The following is a 27998-nucleotide window of genomic DNA, read 5'->3' as shown; positions in this document are numbered from 1 at the left end:
GGAAGGGGTTGTAAACAGTCACGTTGTTGGCACAGCCCTGGGTGACAGAACATCAGTAGTCTCGCGGGCCCATAGCCAGGTTGGCCCCTGGCGTTGGGCTGGAGGAATCAGAGGCTTCCCAAGGCTTTCACTGAGCAGGCGTGGGGACAGAGATGACAGAGGGGGCCCTGGCACAGGCTTGAAAATGGAGAAACTTGAAGTCTCACCAGTGACCATGGTGCCAGGAGTGCTTGGTGGATGCTATGCCCAGCCAGTGTGGTGGCTTCTGTCCCAGGGAGCAGAGGAGTCGGGCCGCAGGGTGGGGGGAGCCCAGCACAATCCCCAGAGCAGCCCATGCAGGCTCGGCATGATGATGGCCAGGAGGCTTCTCCCTGAAGTCATCCAGTGCCCCCTGGCAGCCCCTCCCCCCAGGCATTCCCTTCCTCCTTGTCAGCCTGACCCTCACTGGGGCAGCCATGGCCTCCTGGTCACCCCGGATCCTCAGTCTGATGGCTTCCCTTGTCCCCACTGGATGCCTTTGCATTCTCTTCAGCAACTCTGACTGCCAGGTCGCTGGTCCATGCCCTCTGGACCACTTGCCTCAGGCCACACTCCTCTCCCACCACGGGCAGGGCAGGCCTGGTCCCCTCCCTCTGCGCACCAGCTGTGCCTCTGTTAATGCAGCCAGGGGCCAGGTCTGCTGGTGAAGGGTGGCTGCCCTCAGGGCTCAGAGTCCCATCAGACTGTGTTCCTGCTGCTCCTGAGATGCTGGGAGGTAAGAAAGCAACACTTGGGCTGCAGACCACACCCCGAGGGACCACGCAACAACTTCCGGGTTGCAGAAGACACACGGGCAGGAACACACAAAGATCGCACGGGCAGTGCACACACCTCGCACGCATCCACAGGAGAGCATGACAGATGGGCCGCGCCTACGCCGCCCCCCTCAGCCCCCTCCACCCGCGACGCCAGTGCGCGCGCCAGGCGCACCCTGGCTGGAGGGAGGGGCCTCCCAAGCCCCGGATGAACAACGGACGGTCAGGCTGGGCAGACGATGCTCGCCTACAGATCGGGGTCCTCGCGGCTACACACGACGCCGGCGTCCTCCTGGTGGCCGCAGTTGTGCGAGCCTAGGCCGGCGTGGGCGCACTCCAGCAGGTTGCGCTCGCTGCCCTCGCAGCGCACGTCGTCCAGCAGGATGGGCAGCGCGCGGCCCTCGCCGAACTCGGCGCGCTTGGCGGCCCGCACCGCGTACGCGAAGCCCAGCTGGCGGCACACGACGGTGGCGGCCTTGGTGTCCCAGGCGTCGTCGCACACGGTGCCCCAGCGTCCGCCCGCGAACACCTCCACGCGCCCGCGGCCGGGGCTCAGGCCCGCCGGCCGCACCAGACGCACGGCGCCGTTGGAGGGCGCGGGGTCGGCGGTGCCCGGCCGTCCCCGCCGCCGCCCGCCGCCCCGCCGCCGTCCAGGCCGCCCCGTGGGCCGTGCAGGCCGCGGGGTGGGCGCAAGCGGAGCGGCCGTGGGGCGACTGCGGCGGGGAGCCTTGGTGGTGGGCGCGCGCGCTGTGGGCCGCGGGGTGCTCTCTGTCCTCCGAATGAACTCTGCATAGAGGAAGAGCCTGTGGTCAGAGGGGGCCCCGGGCCACCCCAGCCCTCCACCCCGGTGGGCAGACCCCTGGAAAGATGTCGTTGGTCTACCCTCCACTCAGACCCTAAGAATGAGCTGCCTCTTGGGGGCACCAAGGGTGCTTCTCCGGTCACCCTGGCCCCACAGGATGCCAACCTGGAGCTGGGCACCGGGTGCTTCTTCAGTCATTCTGAACCCTTGCTGGCAGCTGCTCTGTGCCTCTGCTGATGGGTCTCTCTCCCACCCCCAGCCCGCATCCCCTCCGGGCACTCCCAGGTCTGGCAGGGGGAAGTGCCCTCCTGCTGTAAGGTCACCAGCACAGTGGCAGGAAGCGGGCGTCTGGGAGGGCTTCTTGGAGCAAGCTGGCCTTTCTGGTTCCTTCTTTGGCTTAAGGGCAAGGAAGCTGAGGCCCACTGATGGGGAGAAACTGCTACGGGTGGAGGGCAGGCCAGCAGGATGGGACCCAGCCTGTCCAGGGCCCCTCAGGTGGGGAGAAGGCCTCCCCTCTAGGCTCCCAAGGCTGCTGGCCCCTGCCCAACACGGGGATGGGGACGGGATGGGGGGGCTGTGAATTGGAGCTATCAAGATGCCTGGCTGGGCCCCTGCTGACCCCCACACATACACTTCCGGCCACCCCAGGGCCTGGACACATTAGGTGACAGGGAGCCGAGGTGGCTGATCCTCTTTGTCCTTGCAGGACATGGCCCCCACACTTGCTGCAGGTCAGCCAGAGGGATAAACTTCACTCTGCTAGGCACTGCCCCCCTCGGGGGAGGTGGAACCCCTAGACAACTCGGATATTATGGGGAGGGATTCCTGGGCCACCAGTCCCTTAATCCCCCTGCTCCAGCCAGTCTCACTTTGGTGTGATTTTTGTTTGTTTGTTTTTGTTTTGCTTTTTAGGGCCGCACCCGAGGCATATAGAGGTTCCCAGGCTAGGGGTCTAATCGGAGGTACAGCTGCCGGCTATGTCAGAGCCACGGCTATGCCAGGGCCACAGCGATGCCAGATCCGAGCCGCGTCTGCAATCTACACCATAGCTCATGGCAATACCAGATCCTTAAACCACTGAGCAAGGCTAGGGATGGAACCCGCGTCCTCATGGATACAAGTCAGATTTGGGAACTCCCAGTCTCACTTTGAAAACCATGAAAATGGGGCTGAGAAAGGGCCTGGATACAAGACCAAGCAGAGGCTGGGGTCAGAACCTGGGCCAGACGCTCCCCCACGCTGGCCCCTGGCCCCACTCTGCCTGCAGGTAAGGACTTCCAGCTCCCCAGGGCGCTAGCTTCTCCTGCTGTCTTCTCTGCCCAGACTGCCCCTCCCCGACCTCTGCGATGCCTCTTCCTCTCCATCTGGAATGAACCCTCCCCTCCCACACAGGCTCAACCCTCCAGCACCTTCCCACCCTGCCCCTCCACCTCCAGCTCAGCCCTGCTCTGGGTCCCCATGGCGCCCGACACAACTTCCGTCAGGAGGCCTGGACCCTAAATGACTTCCCTGTCTGCCCCAGCCAGGACAGGGCCTGGTCTGCCTTCTCCTGTGGCCCCAGCACTCTGCACAGAGCATGTGGGTAACTAACAAAAGTGCAGAAACTGCTGAATGAGTGAATGGAAAACTCTGCCAAGGCCCGAAACCAACCGCAGCCAGAATTAACTTCCCCAAACACGCGGCTCACCCTTCCCCCAACCTTCCTCTCTCCCCACCAGGGCACCCTTCCTTGGGGCTGGGCACCCCCACCCGCCCAGGTGCCCAGCCCCTCCTCTTCCTGCCTCCTCCCCCCACCAGAGTCTGCCAACTGGAGCCCTTCTGGGCCCACTTGGCCATTGAAGTATTTCCTTTGGCCCACAGGGTGGTTTTTAAAATTTTGAATTAGTTGCCAATATTTTCAACTTGAGAGGCTGTGCATAACAACCCAAGAAGGCAGGAACCTCATGAGCTTGCTTAGCATTATAGCCCCAGGATGAAGCATGCATAGGTGGTAGAAGGAAGAGCTGGGGAGTTCCCACCGTGGCACAGAGGGCTGAGAATGTGACTACAGGGAGTTCCCCTCATGGCTCAGCAGTAACAAATCGTACTAGTATCCATGAGGATGCAGGTTCAACCCTGGCCTTGCTCAATGGGTTAAGTATCCAGCATTGCCATGAGCTTTGGTGTAGGTCGCAGACTCGGCTTGGACCCCACATTGTTGTGGCTGTGGTGTAGGCTGGCAGTTGCAGCTCCGATTCAATCCCTAGCCTGGGAACTTCCATATGGCACGATGAAGCCCTAGGAAAAAAAAAAAAAAAAAGAATGCATCTGCAGAGGCTTGGGTCATTGCAGAGGTGCAGGTTTAGACCCTGGCCCTGGGCAGTGGGTTACAGGATCCAGCATTGTTGCTGCTGCAGCGTAGGTCACAGCTGTGGCTTGGATTCAATCCCTGGCCTGGGAACACCCATCTGTCTAGGGTATGGCCATAAACAATATTTTTTTTGAGTGGAGGGAGTTCCCGTGTGGCTCAGCATGTTAAGAATCTGACTAGTATCCTTGAGGATGAGGATTCAAACCCTGGCCTCCCTCCGTAGATTAAGGATCTGGCACTGCCACGAGCTGTGGTGTAGGTCGGATCTAGCATTGCCGAGGCCGTGGTGCAGGCCGGCAGCTGCAGCTCCGATTCAACCCCTAACCTGGGAACTTCCTGATGCTGTGGGTGTGGCCAAAAAAAAGAAAAAAAAAATTTAATTAAAAAAAAAAAAAGAATTGGAAATTCTGACAACATCAGGTTTCTCTCTGTTCCCACCTAGTTTGGGCCAAGGGGCACAGCCCCTCCTGAGGGCATACCCTCTTCAGGTGCCCTCGATCCCAGACAGTCATTGTGGCCTTGCCAGGCCCTTGGGTCATAAGGATTTGCACCCCCCCACACACCAAACTTGTCAAAACAGAGCCATCATAGCAGACCCAGCCCAAGAGGCCCCTCCCCAGGAGCCCCTGAGGCTAGAATCACTCCCATCTCGCTCACAAATAAATCTGCCTTCCCTCTTCCTCTGTCTCTCCCAAGAACTCTTAGCGAACCTTCTCTGGGACCAGCTATTTCTCCCTGAGCCCTACTTCCTGTGAGGCCTGTGGCCCCTGGGAGCCCCCCACCCCACCCCTCCACCCCCGTTGGCCTGGGACTGGCATGCCCAGCATGAATGGAAAGGGTTTACGGAGTTCCCCCTACTTCCCTTGGGTGTCGGCTGTGCCCAGCGGCTGTAGGCACTCCCACTGTGTCCCCTGTTGGCGGGCACTTACTTTCTTTGGGCACGAAGGGGACGAGGCGGCTCCTGAGCCTCACGTGGGCGGGCTGGATCTGACACTTGCCGGGCGGGGCCCGCCTGCCGACACACAGAAGGTCATGAGTCCCACCCGGGGGCCCGTCCTGAGTGCAACCCTCCCCCTGCAGCCAAGGCAGGAAAGGATGGGCCAGTGCAGAGAGTAACCACAGTGCCTGCTGATGGAGCAGCTACTGAGGGGCTTTGGGCGTCCCTGCTGCTCCCTGCCTCCCAGACCCCGAGGGCCCAGCCCCAGGGCAGGAACCCCCCATAGCGGCCTGCGCAGTGCCCGCTTGGCCTCTGCCTGAACAGCACCAGGGCCAGTGGCTCACTCTTTCCCGAGCCACTTGCAATGCAGAGCATGAAGTGTCCTTGGGATGTACTCAAATGTCACCCTCGTCCCCAGCCCGCTGGTCTGGTAACTGCAGCCTGATGCATGCACCCGCCTGGTCCCCACCCCCACAGCCTTGGAGGAGGGTTTCTCTCTGGCCCTCTGGTTCGGGATTTCACAGAATCAGAAGGAAAGGTTAAGTCAAGCTAAAAAAGAATAAAGCGGGAGAGAGAGAAAGCCTCGGGGCTGGCAGCGGACCGAGGGACCTGGGAGCCTGGGCGTGCGAGGCTGCAGAGGGCTGGGATAGAAAGGAGCCCGAGTGGGGTTGCCAGGGTTATGAATTGGGTTTCCTTGGACATCTTTGAGGAGCACAAGGAAGGAATGGAATCCCATTTTAATGAGCTTTTGGCCGATGATCTGTGAGTCTTTGAATGGGACCGATCCTATTCTGGGACCAGCCCACGTGGGTCCGAGACTTCAATGGGTTCCAGCAGCACAGGGGCACGCCCAAGGGCAGAAGCAGCCACGTGACCCCCGATGGCTTTCAGGCAGCCTTGGCCAAAGAGGGAAACGGAGGAGGGACGTGGGCCTTTCCCCGCAGAGGTTGAAACAAAATCCCCCAGCTCACACCCTTCTCCAAGCTGCAGAAAGGATGGCTTTTCTGGCTACCTCAACTCCAGATACTATCCACCCGCTTCAGACTGAGTTTTGTTCCTTAAGGAAATTATGTAAACATTTTTGTTTTCCAAAGGGTAAGAGATTCATCCAAAAAAAAAAAAAAAAAAAAGCCACAGTGGGAGTTCCTGTGTGGCTCAGCGGGTTAAGAACTCAACTAGTATCCATGAGGATGCGGGTTTGAGCCCTGGCCTCCCTCAGTGGGTTAAGGATCCAGCATTGATGCGAGCTGCTGCGTAGGTCACAGATGTGGCTTGGATCTGACATGGCTGTGGCTGTGCTGTGGGCTGGCAGCTGCAGCTCCGATTTGACCCCTAGCCTGGGAACTTCCATATACCATGGGTTCAGCCTTAAAAAAAAAAAGCCACAGTGGTTATGTTTGGGGTAATGGATGAGCCTGCTCACCCCTCTGCTCCCCATTTCTTCATTTTCAAAAGGTTCTGGAATGGGGCTCCTATGCAGTAGGCTGTGGGTGCCAAAAATTGCATGGATTCCAAAATAGAAAAATGAAAGGGACAAAATGGGCCTGGGGGGCGGGAGGGAGGGGAGGGGAGTCTAGCCACTCCTGGCTCCTCCCACCCATGAGACCTAGCGCAGAATTCCCTAAGTCTCTGGTTCCCTCTGTGGCATATGAGCCAGGAGGATGCTGGGCAAACTAAAGGAGATGGTGGGTCTCAGGCAGCCGCTGGCATGAATTTGGTGACATGTCCTTTGAGAAGCACTCTTTTTTCAAAAATTGGAAATGACCTAATGTCCAAGGGATGGATAAGGCAATTACAGCCTGGTGACTCATCAGCAGATTATGCAGGCATCAAACCCGCACCTTCAGGGGGATGTTGCAACGTGGAAATGTTTATAACAAAATATGGGTAGACCATCGAAGAAAAATGCAGTTGGAGCATATTCCTCCACGATGACATAAATCTGAAGAGGGCAGAGCCCTCAGGGAAAGGCAAGGAGCAAGCGCTTATGTTTCCCTGGATAAACAGTCCTGTCAATAATTAATATAGCTTTGTGCTTTCAACAACAAAAAATGTGGCAAACAAGGAATATCCGAGAAGCCATCACAGACCAGAGGAAGCTAACGAGACGTGATGACTAAATGTGGTGTGGGATTCTGGACGCGATGCTGGAGAAGAGGACACAAGGGAAAAACTAGAGACGTTCTTTTCTTTCAAAGTATGGAGTTATCTCAACTTTTTAAAAAAAGTGCTATGTTTGAAGTTCTCATTGCAGCTCAGAGGTAACGAACCTGGCTAGGATCCATGAGGTTGTGGGTTCGATCCCTGGCCTCACTCAGTGGGTTAAGGATCCAGCACTGCCATGAGCTGGGGTGTAGGTTGCAGACGTGGCTTGGATTGGCAATGCTGTGGCTGTGGGGTAGGCTGGCAGCTGCAGCTCCAGTTCAACCCCTAGCCTAGAACCTCCATATGCCATGAGTACGGCTCTAAAATGACAAAAAAAAAAAAAAGTGTGATGATTAATTAATAGTAATGTACCAATGTTGATTTATTAGTTGTGACAAACATACCATGATAATGTAAGACGTTAATTACAGCAGACACTGCATGAGGGGTATATAGGAAACGCTGTACTGTCTTTGCAACTAGTCTGTAAATCTAACACGTCCTAAAATTTTAAAAAGAATTTTCGGAGTTTCTATTGTGTACAATGGGATCAGCGGCAGCATCTCTGTAGCGCCTGGATGCAGGTTCCATCCCCAGCCCGCGCTGCAGCATAGATCACAATTGTGGCTCAGATCTGATCCCTGGCCTGGGAACTCCATGGCCCATGGAGTGGCCAAAAAAGAAAAAAAAGAGATTTTTTTTTTTTTTCAAAAAATGTAATGATGGAGCCTATGCTTCTAGGTCCCCAGCAATATCTTTGGCTTTCTCCTATCATGAATAGAGCCAGACTCTGAGGCTGGCAGATTGGTTTTGAATCCCAACTCTGCCCCTCCGCAGGAGCAGGAGCTGGAGCTAGTCATGGCCCCTTCTGGGCCTCAGCTTTCCCACCTGAAGATGGGGATGTTAAGAACACCCACCCACCCTGTCATGGCTCAGTGGAGATGAATCTGACTAGGATCCATGAGGACACAGGTTCGATCCCTGGCCTCGCTCAGTGGATTAAGGTTCTGGTGTTGCTCTGGCTGTGGTGTAGGCCAGCAGTTACAGCTCTGATTCGACCCCTAGCCTGGGAACCTCTATATGCTGCAGGTGCAGCTCTAAAAAAAAAAAAAGGACAACAACAAAAAAAGAACATGCACCCCCAGGGATGGTTCAGGCCCTGCCATGGGCTGGGACTCACCTGGAGGGGTCGATCATTTTGTAGACAACCCCACGTGCCACTGTGGCACTCGGCACACCTGTTGACATGAAGTACAGCTCCCCTGGGACAAGAACAAGGCAAGGCGTGAGAACGCTGCCCGGAAGACCATCCCAGCCAGCCCCACGCCCCCCACCTCAGGCTCTGAGCCAGGATGGGAACTCGGAGGAAGGCACGTCCCTGGTGACTGGTGCAGTTAGGGAGGGCTGCCTACGGCGGTGTCTAAGCATCAAGGCCCAGGAGACCTCAGGAATTCTTGAAGGGGCAGACACTTAAGAGGTAACCTGTGGAACTGGGGTAGACCCAGCTGTGGCCAGCTGCCGGGGGCTGGGGAGGGCAGGTGCTGAGGGGCCAGTGGCCCGTGACCTCCTTCCAAAAGGACCAGCACTGCCTTGGCAGGAGGAGGTGGGTGGGTGGGCAATAGGCCAACGAGATGATGGTGCAGCCTGTGGGAGGAGAGGGCACCCTGGCAAGCAGGTCCCTGCTGGAGAGTCCATGGGCTCAGCCATGAATTTGCCTGTACCTCTGGGCCATCGCTTCCCTCTCTGGGCTTCTATCTGGAGAGAAGACCTTTGGTGCAGCCACTGTCCCCTCCCTGGCTGTGCAGCCCTCCTTGAACCCACACTCCAGCCCCTGGAACACCTCGAAGCTTCCTGCACATGCTGTTCCCTTGGCCCAAATGCCCTTCCCATTGTCTTCTTTGGCTGACCAAGCTCCAGCTTGAGGCCCTACTCTGGGAGGTCTCCAGGAGCCAGGCTGGGTCCACTGCCCCCTGTGCTGTGGCTGGGCAGGAAAACCAGCTCCAGTCTCCCCACCTGTAAAGTGACAGGGTTGGACCAGGCGCACACCAAGGCCCCATCCAGCCTTTTTTTTTTCTTCTTCTTTTCTACTTTTCAGGGCAGCACCCAAGGCATAGGGAAGTTCCCAGGCAGGGGTCAGATTGGAGCTACAGCTGCCAGCTATGCCACAGCCACAGCAACACCAGATCTGAGTGGCATCTGTGTCCTACACCACAGCTCACGGCAACACCAGATCCTTAACCCACTGAGCGAGGCCAGGGATTGAACCCACATCTTTATGGATACTCGTTGGGTTCGTTACCTCTGAGCCACAACGGGAACTCTTTTTTCTTTTGTCCATCCAGCCTTAATCTATGAGGAGCCATGGCTCCAACGCCGGGCATAGGCAGGGAGCCCCTGTGGGTACTGCCAAGTCCTGGCCAGAGCCATGCAGCCCTCCTGGTCCCTGCAGTGTGGACTGTGTCTTGAGGACACCAGGACAGCAAAGGCCCTGGTTTGCAATTTGCAAGTGGCAGAGATGGAGCAGAGGGGCAGAGGCTGGGAGCTGGGAGAGGTTCGCTGGCATTGGCCCCCAGGTCTCTGTGCCTTCTGGGACCGCCTGCCCAAGCTCACTGACATGCTGTCCCTGGTCTGTCTGTCTGTCTTCCAGGGGCCTCCTCCCGGCTGTCCATCCCTCAGTGTCACTCAGAGGGCTGAGGAAGGGCCCCCTTGGTTACTGTACCTTCCAGGCCCTGCCTCTGAGCCTGGGCTCTGGAGGGGGCGGAGGCGGGAGGGAGGGCACCTCTCCCTCCGAAACATGTTAACCCCCTACTGACCAAGAGAAAGGGCTTTCAAGGGCCTCTTGGGCTTGGGGAGGGCAGTAGGGGCTGGGGCTGCCCTTTGGAAAATTTAGATTCTGACGGGTGTCGGTTTAACAAAGGTTTCCCAGACCCAGGCTTGGGGGCCCTGGGCACTGGGCCCTGCAGGGGACACCTCTCGAAAGGCCCCCGGGTGGGCGTTGCCTAGTAACCTGGCCAAGCATCCACCGGGCCCCACCAGGGGCCCCTCGGCTTTTGTCCAGGGACAATCCTGGGGCCAAGGACAAAGGCGGGATCCAGCCTCTCTGGCCCTTCTTCCTCTCCCCTCCCCCTCCGTTCTTTGCATTGAAAACACAAGTGTCTGCATGAGGGACCCGCCGACCAGCAAGAAAGCGGTGCCCACCACTTTCTGAAGACAAGGCGGTTTCGTTTTAGGCCCTGATCCATGTGCGGCCAGGAGCCTGGGTGCTGGAGATGCCCAGGGAGGCGCTCTCCCCCACCTGCCGGCAGCGGCATCATCCCAGGTCCTCTCCTGGTCCCACAACCGCCCTGGACTCGTCCCTATGGTATCATGCTTTTCCTTCCAGCAACCCTGCCCAGGGTTGGGGAGGGGGCAGGGAGGAGGGGGACCACGAGTCCCATCTTCCAGATGACAAAGCGGAAGCTCAGACGAGTGAGGGCTGGTGCCCAAGCTAGTTTCGAGCCCCCTAAACACATCTCCCTCCAGCCTGAAGGTGATTTCAGGCCCAAGACGCCACCCCTCGAATCCCAGGCCAGAAGGACCCACGGGGCGGGGGACAGTCCCAGGCCTGGGCAGCCCCCATGGAGAGGCCTCGGAAGCACTCACCGGCCTCGTCCTCTGCGAAGGAGATGACGTGTGGATAGTAGTTGTTGATGAGGCCTGGGAACGCGCAGGTCTGGCCGCGGCCCATGCAGATCTCGCTGTACCGCCACTGGCCTGTCCCCAGGTTCTCTCGGAGGGACATGAGACGCCTGCAAAGGAGGATGGACTGTGGGGTCATGCCTGGCAGGGTGCCCAGGGGAACCCCACCCACCCACCAATTCATCCGCCCACTCGTCTCTTATCCGTGCAACCAGGCTCATACATAGTTTGTGGGTCAAGTGCAAAATGAGCATGCAGGAGCCCCTTGTTCAAAAAGCCCTAAAAATTTCCAGACAGTGACAGCAGAGTATTCAACCAGTGACAGCAGAGTATTCAACTCAGAAGTGTGGGCCCTTCTGAGCATGGACCCCATGCAAGGGACACAGGCCGAACACCCCACAAAGCCAGCCCTGCATGCAGTCCCTTAATATTTATTTATTTATTTTGGCTGCACCCATGGCATGTGGAAGTTCCTGGGGCAGGGATCAAACCTGTGCCACAGCAGTGACCTGAGCCGCTGAAGTGACAATGCCAGGTCCTTAACCTGCTGAGCCACCAGGGAACTCCTGCAAGCAGTCTTTCCAAGCCCTTGCTACATACCAGGAGAAGCACAGGGGTGAACAAGACCAGCTTGGTTCCCACCCCTCAGCTCGGCCCCACCCACCGACCAGCAGGAGGCAATCAGGAGTGGACTGTGGTTTCATACCCCTCCAAGGCTGGTGCCCAGCCAAATATGGTGCCCCTACCTTGGAGCTGCCTCCACTTTAGGGCATGAAATGGAGAATTTGCATCCTCAGAACATGCTCATCTTGTCCCTTACTCCCTTCTAATACTTTCAGGCCCTGCTCTGTCGACCCCTCCTCTGGGAAGCCCTCCTGACTGCCCCTGTGCTGGGCTTCCCTGGCATGGCTCACAGGTTCTCTGAAGCTAAAGTGGGGGGCACCGAGTGCGTGGATCTGACTCCCTGACTTGGGTATGAGGTTCTCTTCTACTCTCTTGCTCTGGTCCCTCTAATTCAGCAAAGGGGCCTGGGAAATGTCTGCAACACTGTGTGTGTTCAGGTGGCTCGGGCACTCCTGGGGGACAGCAGAAGGGGAAAAAGGAGAATTGGGGTAAAAACAGAGGCTCCATCTAGACCCATTTTCCAGATGGGATAACTGAATCCCAGAGGCAGAGCCCCCAGATGGGAGAAGGATCGGGCAACCAGAGGCCCAGGTCAGGGTTCTCTGTCAGCTCCAGCTGCAGACACACTGGTCACAAGCCTGGCCAGGTCAACAGCCTACGAGAAGTAAGAATTCTGCCAGCATTCAGAGTTCCCGTCGTGGCGCAAGGGTTAAGGAATCCGACTAGGAACCATGAGGTTGCGGGTTCGATCCCTGACCTTGCTCAGTGGGTTAAGGATCCGGCATTGCCGTGAGCTGTGGTGCAGGTCGCAGACACAGCTCGGATCCTGCATTGCTGAGGCTGTGGCATAGGCCGGCAGCTACAGCTCTGATTCGATCCCTAGCCTGGGAACCTCCATATGCCGTGGAAGCGGCCCTAGAAAAGGAAAAAAAAAAAAAAAAGAATTCTGCCAGCCTCCCGCTTCCTGGCCCCCCTCCTGAGGAAGCCCGTTCAGCTGTCCTCTCCCGGAGAGGCTAGGGTGGCAATAATTAAGAGCCACTAGATATGGAGCACGTTCTAGATTCTAAGTGCTGTACACGCATTAACAGGCTTCAAACAACCCTAGGAAGCAGGTGCTATTATCCATTTGCTGATGAGGAAAAACTCAAGCACATAGCAGCTCGGGGTCACATAGCTGATAAGTGCACCAGGCTTCAGACACAGGCCATCTCGGCTGCACTTTTGAGTATCATGCCAGGTGTCTATCTGCCCTGGGCCTCTCTGGTCTTCAGTTTTCCCCTCTGGACAATGGGAGAACAAGGTGGTCATGAGGCTCCATGAGCTGCCACAGGGACAGAGCAGGCTTGGGATATACCCTCTCATCACCCCTCAGAAACCTGTTTGGGGTGCGACTCACCCCAACACCCGCCCCCTGCCCCAAAACACACACCCTCTAGTGAGTCAGTGGCGGTCACTATAGAGTGTGAGGGTCCTGCAGCAATGCGCCACGGGGCCCCAAGGTCAGATGGGGCTCGAGCCTCAGTTCCCCTCTCTCCAGCAGGGCGACTCCTCTGGTCAGTTGATGCTATGGCAGGTCCCCGCTTTTCCCTGAGTGAGACCGCCCAGAGCCTGTCAAGAGTATGGTTCATCCCCCCCACCCCCGACCCCTCCCCGCTGCTCCTCTTAGAACTGAGTCGGGCCACTTACCCGCTCATGAAATCTCCGAAGATGTAGAGGCCGTTGAGGTTGGGGTACTCGCAGCCCCGGTACACATAGCCCCCAGTGACAGATTTGCCCAGTTTGTGCGGGTAGGCGAAAATCGGAAGCACGTCATCTGCAGGGTGGGGGGAGAAGCTGGGGTGAGCCTACGGGTTCACAATAGAGCTTCGTGGGTGGTCCTGAGTCTCGCAGGCAAGGGGGTGTGAGGTCCCCAAGAGGGCCCGACATGGAGCCCCAGAAAAAGTGACGCTTAAAGTTTATAAGGTGGGGGGAGGATTTGCGTCGGCATGGAGTGATGGGGGGGGCGGCAGGGGCAGACGTGAAGGAGCCAAGGAGCGTTCTAGCGGGGACACCCGGCCTGGGAAGTCCCCAGTGAGGGCATGGTTGGCCACCAAGGGAGGCGCTTGCGCACATCCGCACAGGCCACTGAGGGTGGGGAGGTCAGGTCTAGGATTGGGGGGTCGCCAAGGGCGCAGGACAAGGGGTGAGGCTCGGCTTGGGAGAGGGGCACCGACGGAAGGGGGTAGGGGCCGATGGGGGGAGACCCCGGGCGCGCGGAGGCGGGGCGGGTGGCGGTCACCGAGCGAGGTGTTGGCGCACAGCTTGCGGTCGTAGCACTCGAAGCCCTCGCGGGCGCGCCAGCCGTAGTTGCGGCCGCGCTCCACCAGGTCCACCTCCTCGAACTTGTTCTGGCCCACGTCGCCGCAGAAGAGGCGCCCGCGGCCGGCGCCCGACGCCGGGTCGCCGCGGTCGAAGGAGCAGCGCCACATATTGCGCACCCCGAAGGCGTAGACCTCGGGCCGAGCGGCGGGGTCGCCCACGAACGGGTTGTCGGGCGGGATGTGGTAGAGCGGGCCGCGCTCGTTGCGGTCCACGTCGATGCGCAGCACCTTGCCCAGCAGCGCCGACCTGCGGGCCGGGTGGGAGAAGGCGCCGGCTCGGGGTCGCCCTGCGCCAGGGGGCTCGGGCACCCAGGGCCGGGTGTGGGGAAGAGGGTGTTGGGGCCCCAGGATCAAGGCCAACCCAGGTACCAGGTGAGCTTCGGCGTGGGCCCAGAGACCCCGGGGTTCAAGTCTTTCTCAGCTGCCTACCAACTGGTCACCCCATTCATTCATTCATTCCTTATTTATCATTTATCGGGCATCTTCCTGTGCCAGGCTCTGTCCTAAGCATTGGACATACAAACATCTATTGCTTTCTTGCATCCGCACAACAAATCTTTTAGGCAGTGGGTACTATTGCGATCCGCATTTTACAGACGGGGCAGCTGAGCTCAGAAAGGTCCTATAATGTCTCCAATTGCCAAAACCCGTACATGGTAAGGCTGGCATCCAGCCTAGGCAGCCTGGCTTCAGAAACTCAAGCTCTTTACCACACTTGCTAACCAAGCCAAGCCCTGGTGGCCCCCACTTGAATGTCAGGGTGGCCCCTCAATTTCCTGCCTACTTACCGCATTGTGCTGCAGGATGAAAATGGTACTAGTAAAATGACCTCTATTTCCACTTTCCTTCCGGCACCCAGCACAGTGACCAGCGTGGAGTAGGTGCTCATTAAGTGTTTGTTGAGTGAATGAACGAATGACAGCCACCAAAGTCAAGTGCACCATTCAAGAGTACAGGTCAGGGTGAGGAAGAGGGAGGGTGACCACTGCAGATCTTAGCAGGAGATGGGAGGCTGAGGTTCTTGCCTCTCCCCGCCCCCCACCTCGCCCAGGGCTCTGGCAGCACAAGTGAGAGCAAAACAGGCCCCAGAATCGGTTCAGTTCACCCCACACTCTACCCTGATCTCAAAATGAGGCAGCCCAGGTTCTGAGAGAGGGACGATTTGGCAGCTCCGGGCCGGAAGTGAGGTCACTCCCTGGCACCAGGCAACATCGGTTTCTGGGGCCCTTGGAGCCAGGAGACCTCAGAATGTGCTCCCTAGAGCCATGGAGAAGAGGGTGCAGCCTTCACCTCCACGCAGCTACTGGGGGTGAGTAGCTTTGGGGGCTCATTCTTTGTATGACACGTGACCCATGACGGGGGAATGTGCTCACAGATGTCCAGTGAGGAACACACCCCTTTTCATCTGCGCTTTGATTTTTTTTTTTTTTTTAAGGGCTGCACATGTGGCATATGGAAGTTCCCGGACTAGAGATTAAATCAGAGCTACAGCTGCCAGCCTACACCACAGCCACAGCAAAGCGAGGTCTGAGCCGCATGTGCGACCTACACTGTGGCTTGTGGCAATGCCAGATCCTTAACCCACTGAGCGAGGCTGGGAAGAAAACCTGCATCCTCATGGATATCACTTGGGTTCTTAACCTGCTGAGCCACATGGGAACTCCTCATCTGTGATTTCCGATGCACCTATTACCTGCATGGCTTTCCACTAGCTGCTACCATGCTGGTGCCCTCCCTCTGGGCTTCTTTTCAGGGCTGGACTGGTTGGTCTGCCCATCATCCTCACACAGCATCAGCACCCAAGCTTTCCCCTCATCCTTAAGGACATCTCACAAGTACCGTCTTTCCTGATGATAAAAAGCTCTCTCCTAATAGAGGCTGCACAGTTAATCTCCTACCGCGGACTTTCAGGTTTTGGCCCAGGGAGGTCCTCTCATATGCTCCAGCCTGCTCAGTACCAAGGGGCCTATTGCTTCCTGGAGCCCACACACCATGCGCCAGGCTTGGTATGTAAGTGGGCAAAACTCATCGCAGCAAAATAGTGTTTTAAGTTCTGTCCAATTATCCACAAATCCTTAATTCCTGTTTTCTCCACTTCCTCTCTAAATAGATCCCAAACATGAGAAAGCTGCAATGATTCTTACACTGTCACATATGAAAGCACAAATCACAAATGGTGAACATTTTAATTACTGTAATCAACATCATACACGCTATTTTTACTTTCTGGGCTAAGGAAGGTTTCGTAACTTTGGCTCAGAGAACGGAGGAGGCTGCCCTGAGACCCATGGATATCTTCACGTACACACACAAGACTCGTGTGTGCGCGTGTGTGTGTGTGTGGGGGGGTGACAACGGGAATGGTGGCAGGCCATCTGCTCAAGCCCCAAAGTGAGACACTGAGAGCAAGACTCTACTTCCATTTCTGGACCATCCTAGGCCACTAAAGACCCCACGTGCCCACGCACCCAGGCCTCATCCAACCAGCTCACACCCCCCCATTTGGTCTGGGAAGCAGACCCCCTTTCTTCCTCCAGCTCCAGCAGGGCTGGGTGGACTTCAGAGAAAAATTTCATCTTCCCAGAGGGTGGGTGATGTCCCTTCTCAGGGGCCCATGACAACAGGCTCACCTCTCTTCCCCATGGCAAGCCTCCCTGGGGAGATTACTCTCATTCCTCTTTGTAAGAGGAAGAGACAGGCCTCCCCAGCTGGCGAGCCGTGGACGGAGCTGGGCCCAAAGCCACTTCCATTGCTCTGCATGGCGTGGCTGAGGAAGTGACCCCACCTCCAGGAGAGTATGGAAACCAACCCAGCAGCCCACCGAAGCAGAACGTACTTGTTCTGGGCATTTCCAAATTTTCCAAAGGGGTCTCCAGCCATCCCGCCATCTCCGGTAAAGATGTAGAGATACCCATCGTCCCCAAAGAGCAGCTGGCCCCCATTGTGGTTCGAGGCTGGTTCTTCAATCTCCAGAATGATCCTAAAAGAAGATACCCCCCCAAAAAAAAACCTCAGCCAAAACCACAAAACAAGATCACAGCAATCACGTCTCCTTTCTCTTGATTGCCATTTCACAGTTGGAAAGGCTTTGCATAGCCTTTATAGCAGGTGGTTTTTGGAGGCTCGGCAGGCGGGGCAGGTATCATTCACGCCATTGTGCCAGTGGGAACCGAGATGCTCAGAGAGGGTGAGCAACATGCTCACAGTCACAAAGCCCATGGGTGGCAGAGCCTGGACTAGAACTCAGGTCCTCTAGTTCTGGTCTAGTGCTTTTTCTTTTTCTTTTTCTTTTTTAGGGCCATACCCGTGGCATATAGAAGTTCCCTGGGTAGGGGTCTAATCAGAGCTGCAGGTGCTGGCTTACACCACAGCCACAGCGACACCAGATCTGAGCCACATCCTTGACCTATGCTGAAGCTTGCGGCAACTCCGGATCCTTCACCCACTGCGGGAGGCCAGGGCTCAATCTGTATCCTCACAGACCCTCTGTCAGGTTCTTAATCCAGTGAGCCACAATGGGAGCTCCCGTGTGTGTGTGTGTGTGTGTGTGTGTGTGTCTAGTGCTTTTTCCATTGCTCTCCACTGCTAGTACCTGCCCTGTTACGGTCAAGAGAAACGGTTGATGGGCACAACTGGTTTCTTCATCCTCATAGCTGCCCACATACCAGCCACTTAAGCTGAGCACGTCTTACACTTAACTCTCATTTGTTTCGTGCTGCAACTTCTTTTTTTTTTTTTTTGCCTTGTTAGGGCCGCACCCACAGCATATGGTAATTCCCAGGCTGGGGGTTGAATTGGAGCTGCAGCTACTGGCTGACACCACAGCCACAGCAATGTGGGATCCAAGCTGAGACTGCAACCTACAGCACAGCTCACGGCAACGCTGGATCCTTAACCCACTGAGCAAGGCCAGGGATCGAACCCATGTCCTCATGGATACTAGTGGGGTTCGTTACCGCTGAGCCACGACAGGAACTTCTGTGCTGTAACTTCTAAGGAGGTGGGCTGGATGGGGTGGGTCGTGCTCAACTCCACACTCACTCCTCAGACAACTCCTTTCTTGCTACTAGACAAGATCTACATTGGACCTCGCATGAGCCAGCATATATGAGTCCTTCTTTTTATACTTTCCATGTCAAGATTTTACAATTTTACCAAATTCACGATGGGCTGTTGCTTGCTTATTTGTCCTCAGATCCAGGCCTGACCCTCCCATTCCCTGCAAACTACATTTCCCATGCTCCTCAGCTAGCTGGCCTCCAGCTAGGTGCAGCCAATGGCAAGCACTGGCAGGAAACTGGAGGGCACGGGAGCATGTAAGGGAGAAGCAGGGTATTTCCCCTCTCCCCCCCCCCACCTGCCCCCACCTCCCGAGCATCTTGGCAGTAGCTGCAGCTCCTACCTGGCTCCAGCGCCTCTCTGCCCTTGCCCACTGTGCTTCCAGCTTCCACCAAGTGGCCCCAGCTCAGGGGCTCCGTTAACCACACCTCTCACTTTGTCCTTGCAGCCCAAACGGTGGAGGCAGCGCCCTTCAGGTGCTAAACTCAGCGCTGCTTCCCTTCTTCCCGGCCGTTGCCCCACTCATCATTTCTAACACCTGCCTGTTCGAATGACCTGGTACAGGATTGATTTTTCTGCTGGAGGCAGATGATGTAGGCCCTTCACCCCAAGCCAGGTCAAACCCATTTGGAAAATAGTTGGGGCATAACTAATACCCAGAGCAGGCTGGGTGTTGAGAGGAGCAGAGGCCTGGAGGAGAGGAATGGACAAAGCTGTTGGGGGCCAGGGAGGAGAGCAGTTTGCTTGACGGGTGAGGCTCAGGGGAGGAGTGGGAGATGGGGTCAGGTCTGGTGAGAACGGCACCTTGGGGCCAAGCCAGGCTGGCGGGAGCGGTGGCTTGGGCCTCGGAGGGAGCCAGACAGACCAGGGCTCCAGCTCTGATGCTGTCTAGCTGGGCGACCTGGCAGTGCCTTCACCTCTCTGAGCCTCCACTTTCTCATCTGCAAAATGGGGCTGTACGGGAACCAAATGAAAAGAAGCCTCCAGAGCACCTGATCCAGGAGTTGGACATGATCTTGCGATGTCCTGTGACAACCATCCCTCCGCTGACCCCTGAAGATGGGGTCCAGCCCCCTCCCGAGGCCTGCCCTTCAACCTATGTCACAACCGGTGCGGCACAACTCCCACTGGCCCTCCGTGGTCACCCTGGGGCGGATCCCAGCTGGCGGCCGGATTGCAGCCCTGCCCCCGCCCCGCCTGCGCTCCCAGCGAAAGCACCTCTCCGAGTCGTGGTCCACGGTGTTGACGTCATCCTCCGAGACCCTGAACTCGCTGATGCGGATCCACTCGTGGAAGTCAACGCCCACCGAGTAGTAGACGTAGAGCTTGCCGTTGTGCCGGAAGCGGGGGTGGAAGGCGAGGCCCAGGAAGCCCCGCTCGTCGCCCTCCCAGGGCGAGGTGAGCACGGCCCGGCTGATGTTCAGGAAGGGCTTCTCCAGCCGCGAGCGGTCGGGCAGGTAGGCCCACACCAGCCCCAGCTGCTCGGCCACGAAGAAGCGGTGGGTGCCGTCCCGGGCGTGGACCATGGCCACGGGGTTGCGCAGCCCGTTGGCCACCTCCTCCAGGCACAGCTGCAGGCAGCCCTTGGCGTCGGCGACCACGCGGCCCAGGTTGGAGTTGAGGTTCTCGTTGACCAGCAGGCGCGGGAAGCAGTAGTCCACGTCGTCCAGGGACAGGTAGCGGCAGAACTTGGCACGGTTGCCCTCCAGCGCCCAGAGCTCGCGGTCCGGCGACAGGTGGCGGATGAGGCCCCGGCACGTCTGCCACATGTCCAGGCAGTAGTCCTCGCAGAGGCCGGGCACCGTCCGCAGCGGCGTGGCCGGGTCCTCCGCGTCGTAGAGGTGGGCAGCGTAGGGCGAGCATTCCTGCAGAGACAGGGCCGGCTCGCGGATGCTTTGTGGGGGGGTATGGGGCGGGCTTACCAGCTGTGGGACCTCGGGCAGGTCTCCCCACCTCCTAGAACCTCAGTCTGCTGATCTGTAAATTGGGGACGACGCCTTCTGGCCATTAACTACCAACTGTCTCAACTAGAGCAGCGGCCACACCTTCATTCGTTCTTGCCTTGATGCATCTGTCTGAATGACCACACTCTTACTACTTCTGCCACTTCTGCCGACAGTGGCATCAGGAGCTCCCCTCGTGGCATAGCAGAAATGAATCCGATTAGGAACCATGAGGTTGTGGGTTCGATCCCTGGCCTTGCTCAGTGGGCTAAGGATCCGAACTGCGGTGAGCTGTGGTGTAGGTCGCAGACGCGGCTCGGATCTGCAGTGGCTGTGGTGTAGGCCGGCCGCTACAGCTCCGACTCGACCCCTCGCCTGGGAACCTCCATATGCTGCAAGTGCGGCCCTAAAAGGACAAAAGACAAACAACAACAAAAAAACAGTGGCATCAGCATTGAGCACTTACTGTGTGCCAAAGACGGTCTGAGGCATCTTTGTACACGTTTTTTTCTTTTCTTTTTTTCTTTTTAAGGCCACACCTCCAGCACACGGAAGTCTCCAGGTGCAGAGTCTAATTGGCCGGCCTAAGCCACAGCCACAGCAATGCCAGATCTGAGCTGCATCTGCAACCTACGCTGCAGCTTTCAGAGATGCTGGGTCCTTAACCCACTGAACAAGGCCAGGGATCTAACCTGAATATTCATGGATGCTAGTCAGGTCCTTAACCTGCTGAGCCACCATGGGAACTCCAATACACGATCTTTTTTAAAAATGTTTATTCTAACTGATTCACAGTGTTCTGTCAGTTTCTGCTGTACAGCAAAGTGACCCAGTTATGCATTTATATACCTTCTTTTTTTCACATTATCCTCCATCATGTTCCATCCCAAGTGATTAGCTATCGTTCTCTGTGCTGGACAGCAGGAGCTCATTGCTTATCCATAATACACATTCTTTTCTAATATGCTCCTCAGCCCTAGAGCTGCAAGAGCCACTCCTTCGTCGTATTTATATTCCTACTCAAGGGGCCCCTCCGGGGAGATCTTCCCTGCTCACCCATCCAACACCCCTATTTTTCCCCTGGGCTCTGACTCGGCTTAAAAAAACAAAAATCTTGGCATTCCCATTGTGGCTCAGCAGAAACGAATCTGACTAGTATCCATGAGGATGCAGGTTCAATCCCTGGCCTTGCTCATGGGTTAAGGATCTGGCATGGCTGTGAGCTGTGGTGTAGTTCATAGCGATAGCTCTGATTCAACCCCTAGCCTGGAAACTTCTGTATGCCATGGGCGTGGCCCTAAAAAGCAAAGCAAAACAGAACAAAACAAAAAAAAAACCTTAATCTTCTGTGATAATATGATAAAAATCAATGTGTTTATATGTTGATTGTCTGTCTTCCTCGAAACATAAATCCCACGAGGGCAGGAACTTTGTCTGCCCTGGTCACTGCCACATCCCAGAGCCTGAGACCAAGTCTAGCCTAGGGAGGCCCGCAGTGGATACCTAGGGGCCAGGCTGATACTAACCCGCCCTGACCAGCCCTTAACAGAGAATAAGTGCTCCTCCCCCCATTATTATTTAATCCCCACAAGAGCCCACGGGGGCAGGGAGGGGGGTAGTGGTACAGGTGGGGAGAGTGAGGTGCAGGCCCCCCACTGTCACTCAGCACGGAGGATCCGGTCTGGTCTCGGGTCCACCCCATCCCCAGCCCCAGGGTGCCTGGCACGTGCACACGTGTGTGCATGTGCATGGATTACACTCACGCCCACACGTCTGCCTGACCACGTGGCCCCCTTCCTCCATCCCTCAGTCACCATGGGCTCAGCCCCTGGCAGGCAGGGCCCTGGGCGGTCCTCTGATCCTGCAGCTATGAGACACAGGATTTGGACCCCCTTGGGCACCTCTCCAGCTCCTCTTGACCTCACTGGTCCCTTTTCTAGGTCTGCTGGGCTCTACCTTCACGGGGCAGAACCCAACAGCTGTGGCTCCCCCCTTGCCTCGCGCCGAGGGCTTCCCCATTGATAGGACTCGGCACCCCACTCAGTACCCATGTGGGTACATCCCAGAATGCGGGGAGGGGGGGAGTTGATGCCTGATGTGGCAAAACTTTGACCCCTGGAGCAGGAAGCTGATAGATAATTGTTCTGCCTTCCTCCCCGCCTGGGACAGTCCTGGTTGGCAGTTTCCGGGGTTTCTTGGACCCATGGTTTCACCAGTTCAAGCAGCAGTCCCATGTGGTGGCAGCCCGCTTGAAATGGCATCTTTAATTTAACTTCATTTTTCGCTTCTTAGGTCCATACCCGCGGCATATGGAGGTTCCCAGGCTAGGAGTCTAAATGGAGCTGCAGCCACCGGCCTACGCCAGAGCCACAGCCACGCGGGATCTGAGCTGAGTCTGCGACCAACACCACAGCTCACGGCAACGCCTGATCCTTAAGCCACTGAATGAGGCCAGAGATCGAACACGCAACCTCATGGTTCCTAGTCGGATTCATGTCCACTGCGCCACAACAGGAACTCCTGAAACTGCACCTTTGACTAGATGCTTCCTCTGTCCCTTATCCCTCCTGCTGACAGGGTCCACTCACCCTAACAAGGAAAAAGACCCAGAGCTCAGCCCCGGGTTCTGCTTCCTGAGAATCCAGGCAGAGGCAACACGCATGACCAGGCCTCTCCTTGCTCCAAGTGCTCGCACCCACCGCCTGCGAGCTGAGAGCCTCACCGCACCCAGAACGGAGGCCCAGGCACCCCAGGCTCTCTGAGGACCTCCCTCCGTTAGAGCCCGTGCCCTGAGCACACGGAATCATTTGTGTTGTCGGACACACAACCCCTCGGCCATGAGCTCGTCAGGCCAAGGCCTGCTCTGACTCAGCCCCAGGCCCCTGGAGGCCTCAGGAGATGCTCTTCCGGACGTGGGGGGGACCCAGACACACGCTCCCCCCTCACAGGGAGGGCGAGGCCAGGTTCCAAGAACAGGCCCCCAGGGGCCGCGGGTGGCAGGCTGCCCTCTTGGTTGTGTTCTCAGGCTCCGGGCCAGGGGCCTCACCCTCTCGTTAAACGATTGTGGCTTTTGGTCACACCACGGCCTGTCATCCTGCCCCCTCAGCTACTACTGCGGGGCTGAGGGCCACTTGGGGACGTGCTTGTGGGTCTGGTCAACACTGCCCCAGGCCCAGACAGGAATGTGTGTTTCTCCTCTCAGCCAGGCCAGTGGGCCAGCCGGCCAGGGCCTGGCCTCCACACGTGCCACCTCTCCCTGGTCCCCCTGGAACCTCATGTGAGTCCAGGCCAGCCACCCTGGGTGGACCAGGGAGGGTCGGCGTGCATACACAATGCCTTTAATCTCTCTCTTTTTTTTTTTTTTGGCCACACCTGTGGCCTGTGGAAGTTCCTGGGCCAGGGATGGAACCTGTGCCACAGTTGCAACCCGCACCACAGCTGTGGCAACACCGGATTCTTTTTTTTTCTTTTTTTTTTCTTTTTAGGGCTGCACCTATGGCCTATGGACATTCCCAGGCTAGGAGTCAAATTGGAGCTGCAGCTGCCGGCCTACACCACAGCCACAGCCACACCAGATCTGAGCCGTGTCTGCGCCCTAGCCGGCAGCTCACAGCAACACCGGATCCTTAACCCACAGAGCAAGGCCAAGGAGCGAAACTGCAACCTCATGGATGCGGATATTATTGGGGTTCTTCACCCACTTTGCCATAACGGGAACACCTGGATTCTTAACCTGCTGTGCCACCCGGGAACTTCCACATTTAATCCTTGTGAGGTAGAGTCATTGTGATTCCTGCTGTGTCGATGAGAAACTGAGGCTTAAAAAGGCCATGTGCCAAGAAGTGGCCAAGCCAGGGCTCAGGCCCAGGCCTCATGGTGCCCAGACCAGGGCTCTTTTCAGATTATTCAGCAGTTTCATTCAACGAGTGTTGACTGAGTGCTGACTCTGTGCCAGGCACTGGCTTTGGCGCCAGAGACACAGCGGGGAGGAAAACAGACTTCTGGAAGCCAGGCTGAGTGCCTTCACTCACCAAAGCCCAACCCAGAACTAGGGAGAGGCAAGGGGGGCCTTCAGGGAGCCAGGCTGGTATTTTGGCATCCATATGCATCAAGCCCACAGGCTTGGCGGTAGGAGGTAGTGGAAAACCCATGGAAAACCCACTCACTGTGACACGACTCAGCTGTCTGGGCCTTCAGCACAGAGGCAAACAGCCTGCCCACGTCACTGCCCTGAGGCTGCCACTGTGCAGTCCCTGACACCCCTGACCCAAGGCCCTGAGTCCCGAAGGCTTCTCATCCCACCACCCTTGCTGAAGAGACCAATATTCTCTTCCAGGATGGAACACCCACTTCCACATCTGGCAAACTCCTATTCGTGACTCAAAACCCAACTCAGCAATCTTCTCTTCTACCTCTATTCTGTTGGGGCCCTGGACCCCACCCCACTCCTGGCCCCTGTGGCTGCTCCTGTAGCTCTCTGTTCATATCTCAGCCACAACCTTCACCAAATTGTGACTCTGTCATTTGCAGGGGGAGCACTCCACTTCTGCTGTCACCTCCCCACTGTTCAGCTGGTCTGCTTGACTAGGACTTAGTCTCTCTTTGCATGTCTGTCCACCCCACAGACTACGGGGCCCTCCAGGGCAGGGACCCCAGGGCCCAGCACAGGATGGGGCCTCAGGAAGGCAGGTAATATGGCAAAGTGATTAAGAGAGGGGCTTTAGGGTCAGCGCACACTGGAGACTGAGTCTGCCATTCCCCGAGTGACTTTGGGCAAATCCCTTAACCTCTCCGTGCCTATGGCCCCATCTATAAAAGGGAAAAAAATTCCAACCTCATGGAGTTATTGGGAGGGATAAACTGAAGAGAGGCATGTGTTTGCTGAGTAAATGCTCCAACAATACAGATTATCAAGAGGCAAACAGGGAGTTCCCGCTGTGGCTCAGCAGGTTAAGAACCCAACATAGTGTCGTAAGGATTTAGGTTCAATCCCTGCCTTCACTCTGTGGGTTAAGGATCCGGATGTCGCCGCAAGCTGCAGTGTAGGTCACAGATGTGGCTCGCATCCAGTGTTGCTGTGGCTGTGGTGTAGCCCTGCAGCTGCAGCTCTGATTCGACCCCTAGCCTGGGAACTTCCATATGCCGCTGGGGTGGCAGTAAAAAAAAAAAGAAAGAGGCACATCAACATTCCTTCCTCCAGGAAGCCTTCCCTGACTTTTCCAGGGAAAGTGTGGCCCTTCTCCCTATGCCCCCATAGCGTTCAGTCCCCCGAGAAGCCTTTTGTCTGTCTGGTGAGGGTCTGTGTGTCTCTCTCCTGAAATGAACAAGAGGACATCTGACACTGGGCTTGTGCCTGGGCAACTGCCTCTGAACCCAGCGCCCAGCACCCAGCACAGGGCCAACTCCCAACAGGCTCCGGGGAATGTCTGCACAGGTCCTGAGCCTTCCGAGCATGTTTGGCTATCAGACTTCTATCAGAAACCAGGCCTTGATGACTTCAGTTACTTAAAGAGGCCATCTCAGCTACACGAGAAGGTGGCTGGGTGGACCGGCTCCCATCAACCTGGGACCTGAGCTGCTATGTGTCACTAGCTGTTTTTTCTCCTCCGGATGACACAGGCAGCAGATGAACAAAACTCCAGGAAAGGGTCTGAAGGGGTCAGGAGAGATTATTGCCCTCTGGCTAAGGAGCCATCCCAGGCATCCGGAGGAGTCATGGGTGCCAGATGGGGGCAGGTTCTGGGGAAACTGTGGGCGCAGGCATGGTCTTTCTCCCCTGTCTGGAGTCCAGGCAGATGTAAATGCCTGAATGTCGTCATTGACTGAAACTTGTAAATAAGGCACCTCAGCCACCTCCCCGGGTGGAAATCAGGAGGGGCTCGATCCAGACACAGCCTTGGCTTGCAACGCACACGGTCCTCCGTCCAGCGCTCACCCGCCCTCCCACGAGGCCCCGCCAAAGAAGCCACGGTCCAGCCTCGGCTGGACTCTCCGAGCTCATTCCAGACATGAGGTCACTCCAAGAGACGCCTGGGGTGAGGTGCTAGCGGCCATTCCACCACTGGCTGCTCAAGGCCAGGCCACGCTGGGAAGCTTCCCAAGGAGAGTGGGGGAGCCTCCTGCCAGATGAGGGGGTAGCAAGACTGACCCTTCCTTCTTCCTCCTTGGACCTGCCCACCTTCTCTGCCCGGCTCAGCCTGGCACATAGTAAATGCTCAATAAAAACTGTGGGGGAGGTGGAGTTCCCATTGTGGTACAGCAGAAACAAATTCAACTAGGTACCATGAGGTTGTGGGTTCGATCCCTGGCCTTGCCCCGTGGGTTAAGGATCCAGCATTGCCATGAGCTATGGTGTGGGTCGCAGACGTGGCTTGGATCTGATGTTGCTGTGGCTGTGGTGCAGGCCAGCGGCTGTAGCTCCAATTCGACCCCTAGCCTGGGAACCTCCATATGCTGTGGGTGCGGCCCTAAAAATAAGAAAAAAAAAAAAAACTGGAGAGGATGCATGAACCTTGCCATGTGACAGGGGTGGGACGATCACAGGACCTGGTCCCCAGGAGTCACCTTAGCGAGGTAGATGCTTGACCAGACTGGCTCCTTGGAGAGGCACAGCTCGAGGGTTCAGCAGCGTCCACCAGAGGCATCCACCTTTGCGTTCTGGAGCTCCCCGGTGTCTGCTCCCAGCCCCTTGTTTCTCAGCCAAATGATGGCCCACTCACTTTGGCAATGACCGTGGCCCACGTGCCACCATGACCAGCACTGGATTGCGTGACTGCTAAGCAAGTCCTTGCTTCTCTGGGCCTTCCCTGAATCAGCCTCTAGGCCCCCGACTCAGACCCCGTCCAGGGCTGGGCAGCCAGTGGGGACCAAGGATGCAGCAGAGAAACCCAGCCGGGATCGTCCACTGACCGCTGAGGATGGACATTTAGCCTGCATGGCAACCGGGGGTGGCCAAGGTGCCCCCAATGCAAAGATAACACGATCGAAGTACAGTCATGACTTGCCCACCCCAGTATATCTGACTCCAAGCCACCCCTCCATCAGCGCCTGCCCCTGCTGACCGAAGGCTACGCCTCTGCGCTGCCCACACAGGACCCATCCACCAACCCATCCTTTCACTGCCTCGTGCTGGGCCAGGGCCGGTCCTAGGACATCTCAGCCTTGACTCATTGCCGGCCAGGGGTTCCGGTCAGGCACTCCCGAATGGGGAAAAGAAACAGCTAAAGCCCAAGCTGGTGTGGACAGAAGCAGGGGCTCAGCCCTCAGAGGGGAGATGGGGCAAAGAGGTTTCACCAAAGGGATGTCACTCAGGTGGTCTTGGAAGATGACAGCGTCTCCACGGAGTGGAGGTGCCACCCCAGGGAGAGGGCACAGCACCAACCCAGGTAGGGTCCAGAAGCGCCTAGGGCATCTCAGGACCCGGGCTCCCCCAGGATCCGAGCACCAGTGCATGTCAGATTCCCAGAGTAAGGAGGAGCTCTCAGACTGCTCCTTCAGGAGGGGAAAGGGCCCTCACTGGGAGCAGGGGTCCCCCAAACCCCACCATAAACCCAAGCGTGTTGACCACGCCCTCTACAGGGCTCTTTGGCTTCCACCTGCCCAGGGGCAGCGCAGGGGAGCCCTGAACGGGACAAAGCCCTCCCCCACTGGTACTCAGACAAGCGCCGGGCTCTCTGGGGTCCGGGCACTAGGGGGTTGTCTTTAGGCAGTGCCCAGGCAGAGGAGCCCCCAAACTCTGAGGGAGTGATGAGCTCATTAGGAGGGGAAACTGAGGCCCAGCGAACGCCCACGTCACAAATATAAAGATGGCAAAGCCCAGAGCCGTCCCAGGATGCCCGTCTCCCAGACCTGTGCCAAATCACTCCCGCTGGGGGCCTCGGGTTCCAAAGCCCCCTGCCCACTCTCGATCCTCGCGGAGGAGGGTTGCACCCGCGGCTCTCGGATGTGGGACCAGGGTCCCGGGCGCGCGCCCGCCCGCCCGCCGCGCGCCCCGTCCGCCCGCGAGCCCGCTCACCTGGCACAGCAGGTCCAGCGCGTAGCCGGCGCACTCGGCCCACAGGGCGGGGTCCACGCGCGCCGCCAGGGCCCCGAAGCGCCGGGCCAGCGCCGCGTCGTGCTCGGGAGCACAGCAGCCGAAGGCCGAGTACTGCGCGCAGAAGTGCAGCGGCTGCGGCGGCCGGAAGGGCGGCCTGAAGTCCAGGCACTGCGGGTGCGCCGATGCCCCGAGCGCCCGCAGTGCCAGCAGCGCCAGCAGCGCCCCGGCCCCGGCCCCGGCCCGGCCCGCCATGCCGCCGCCCCGCTCCGCC

General features: G+C 57.5%; 1 protein-coding gene across 1 annotated transcript; it reads right to left on the bottom strand.

Moving 5' to 3' along the window:
- On the bottom strand, window positions 5-27998 carry HHIPL1 (HHIP like 1). The gene is made up of 9 exons (XM_021099689.1): window positions 27707-27998; window positions 18968-19614; window positions 16527-16670; window positions 13609-13937; window positions 13017-13143; window positions 10671-10816; window positions 8209-8290; window positions 4876-4958; window positions 5-1580 (listed from the first exon to the last, which is right to left on the bottom strand). The coding sequence occupies exons 1-9, from the start codon at window positions 27977-27979 to the stop codon at window positions 1042-1044; spliced, it is 2370 nt and encodes a 789-aa protein (XP_020955348.1). The 5' UTR covers window positions 27980-27998; the 3' UTR covers window positions 5-1041.

The sequence above is a fragment of the Sus scrofa genome, chromosome 7 (assembly GCF_000003025.6).
Source record: "Sus scrofa isolate TJ Tabasco breed Duroc chromosome 7, Sscrofa11.1, whole genome shotgun sequence".
Classification (NCBI taxonomy): domain Eukaryota; kingdom Metazoa; phylum Chordata; class Mammalia; order Artiodactyla; family Suidae; genus Sus; species Sus scrofa.
The sequence above is the reverse complement of the archived record's forward strand: the minus strand, read 5'-3'. Positions and strand labels throughout refer to the sequence as shown.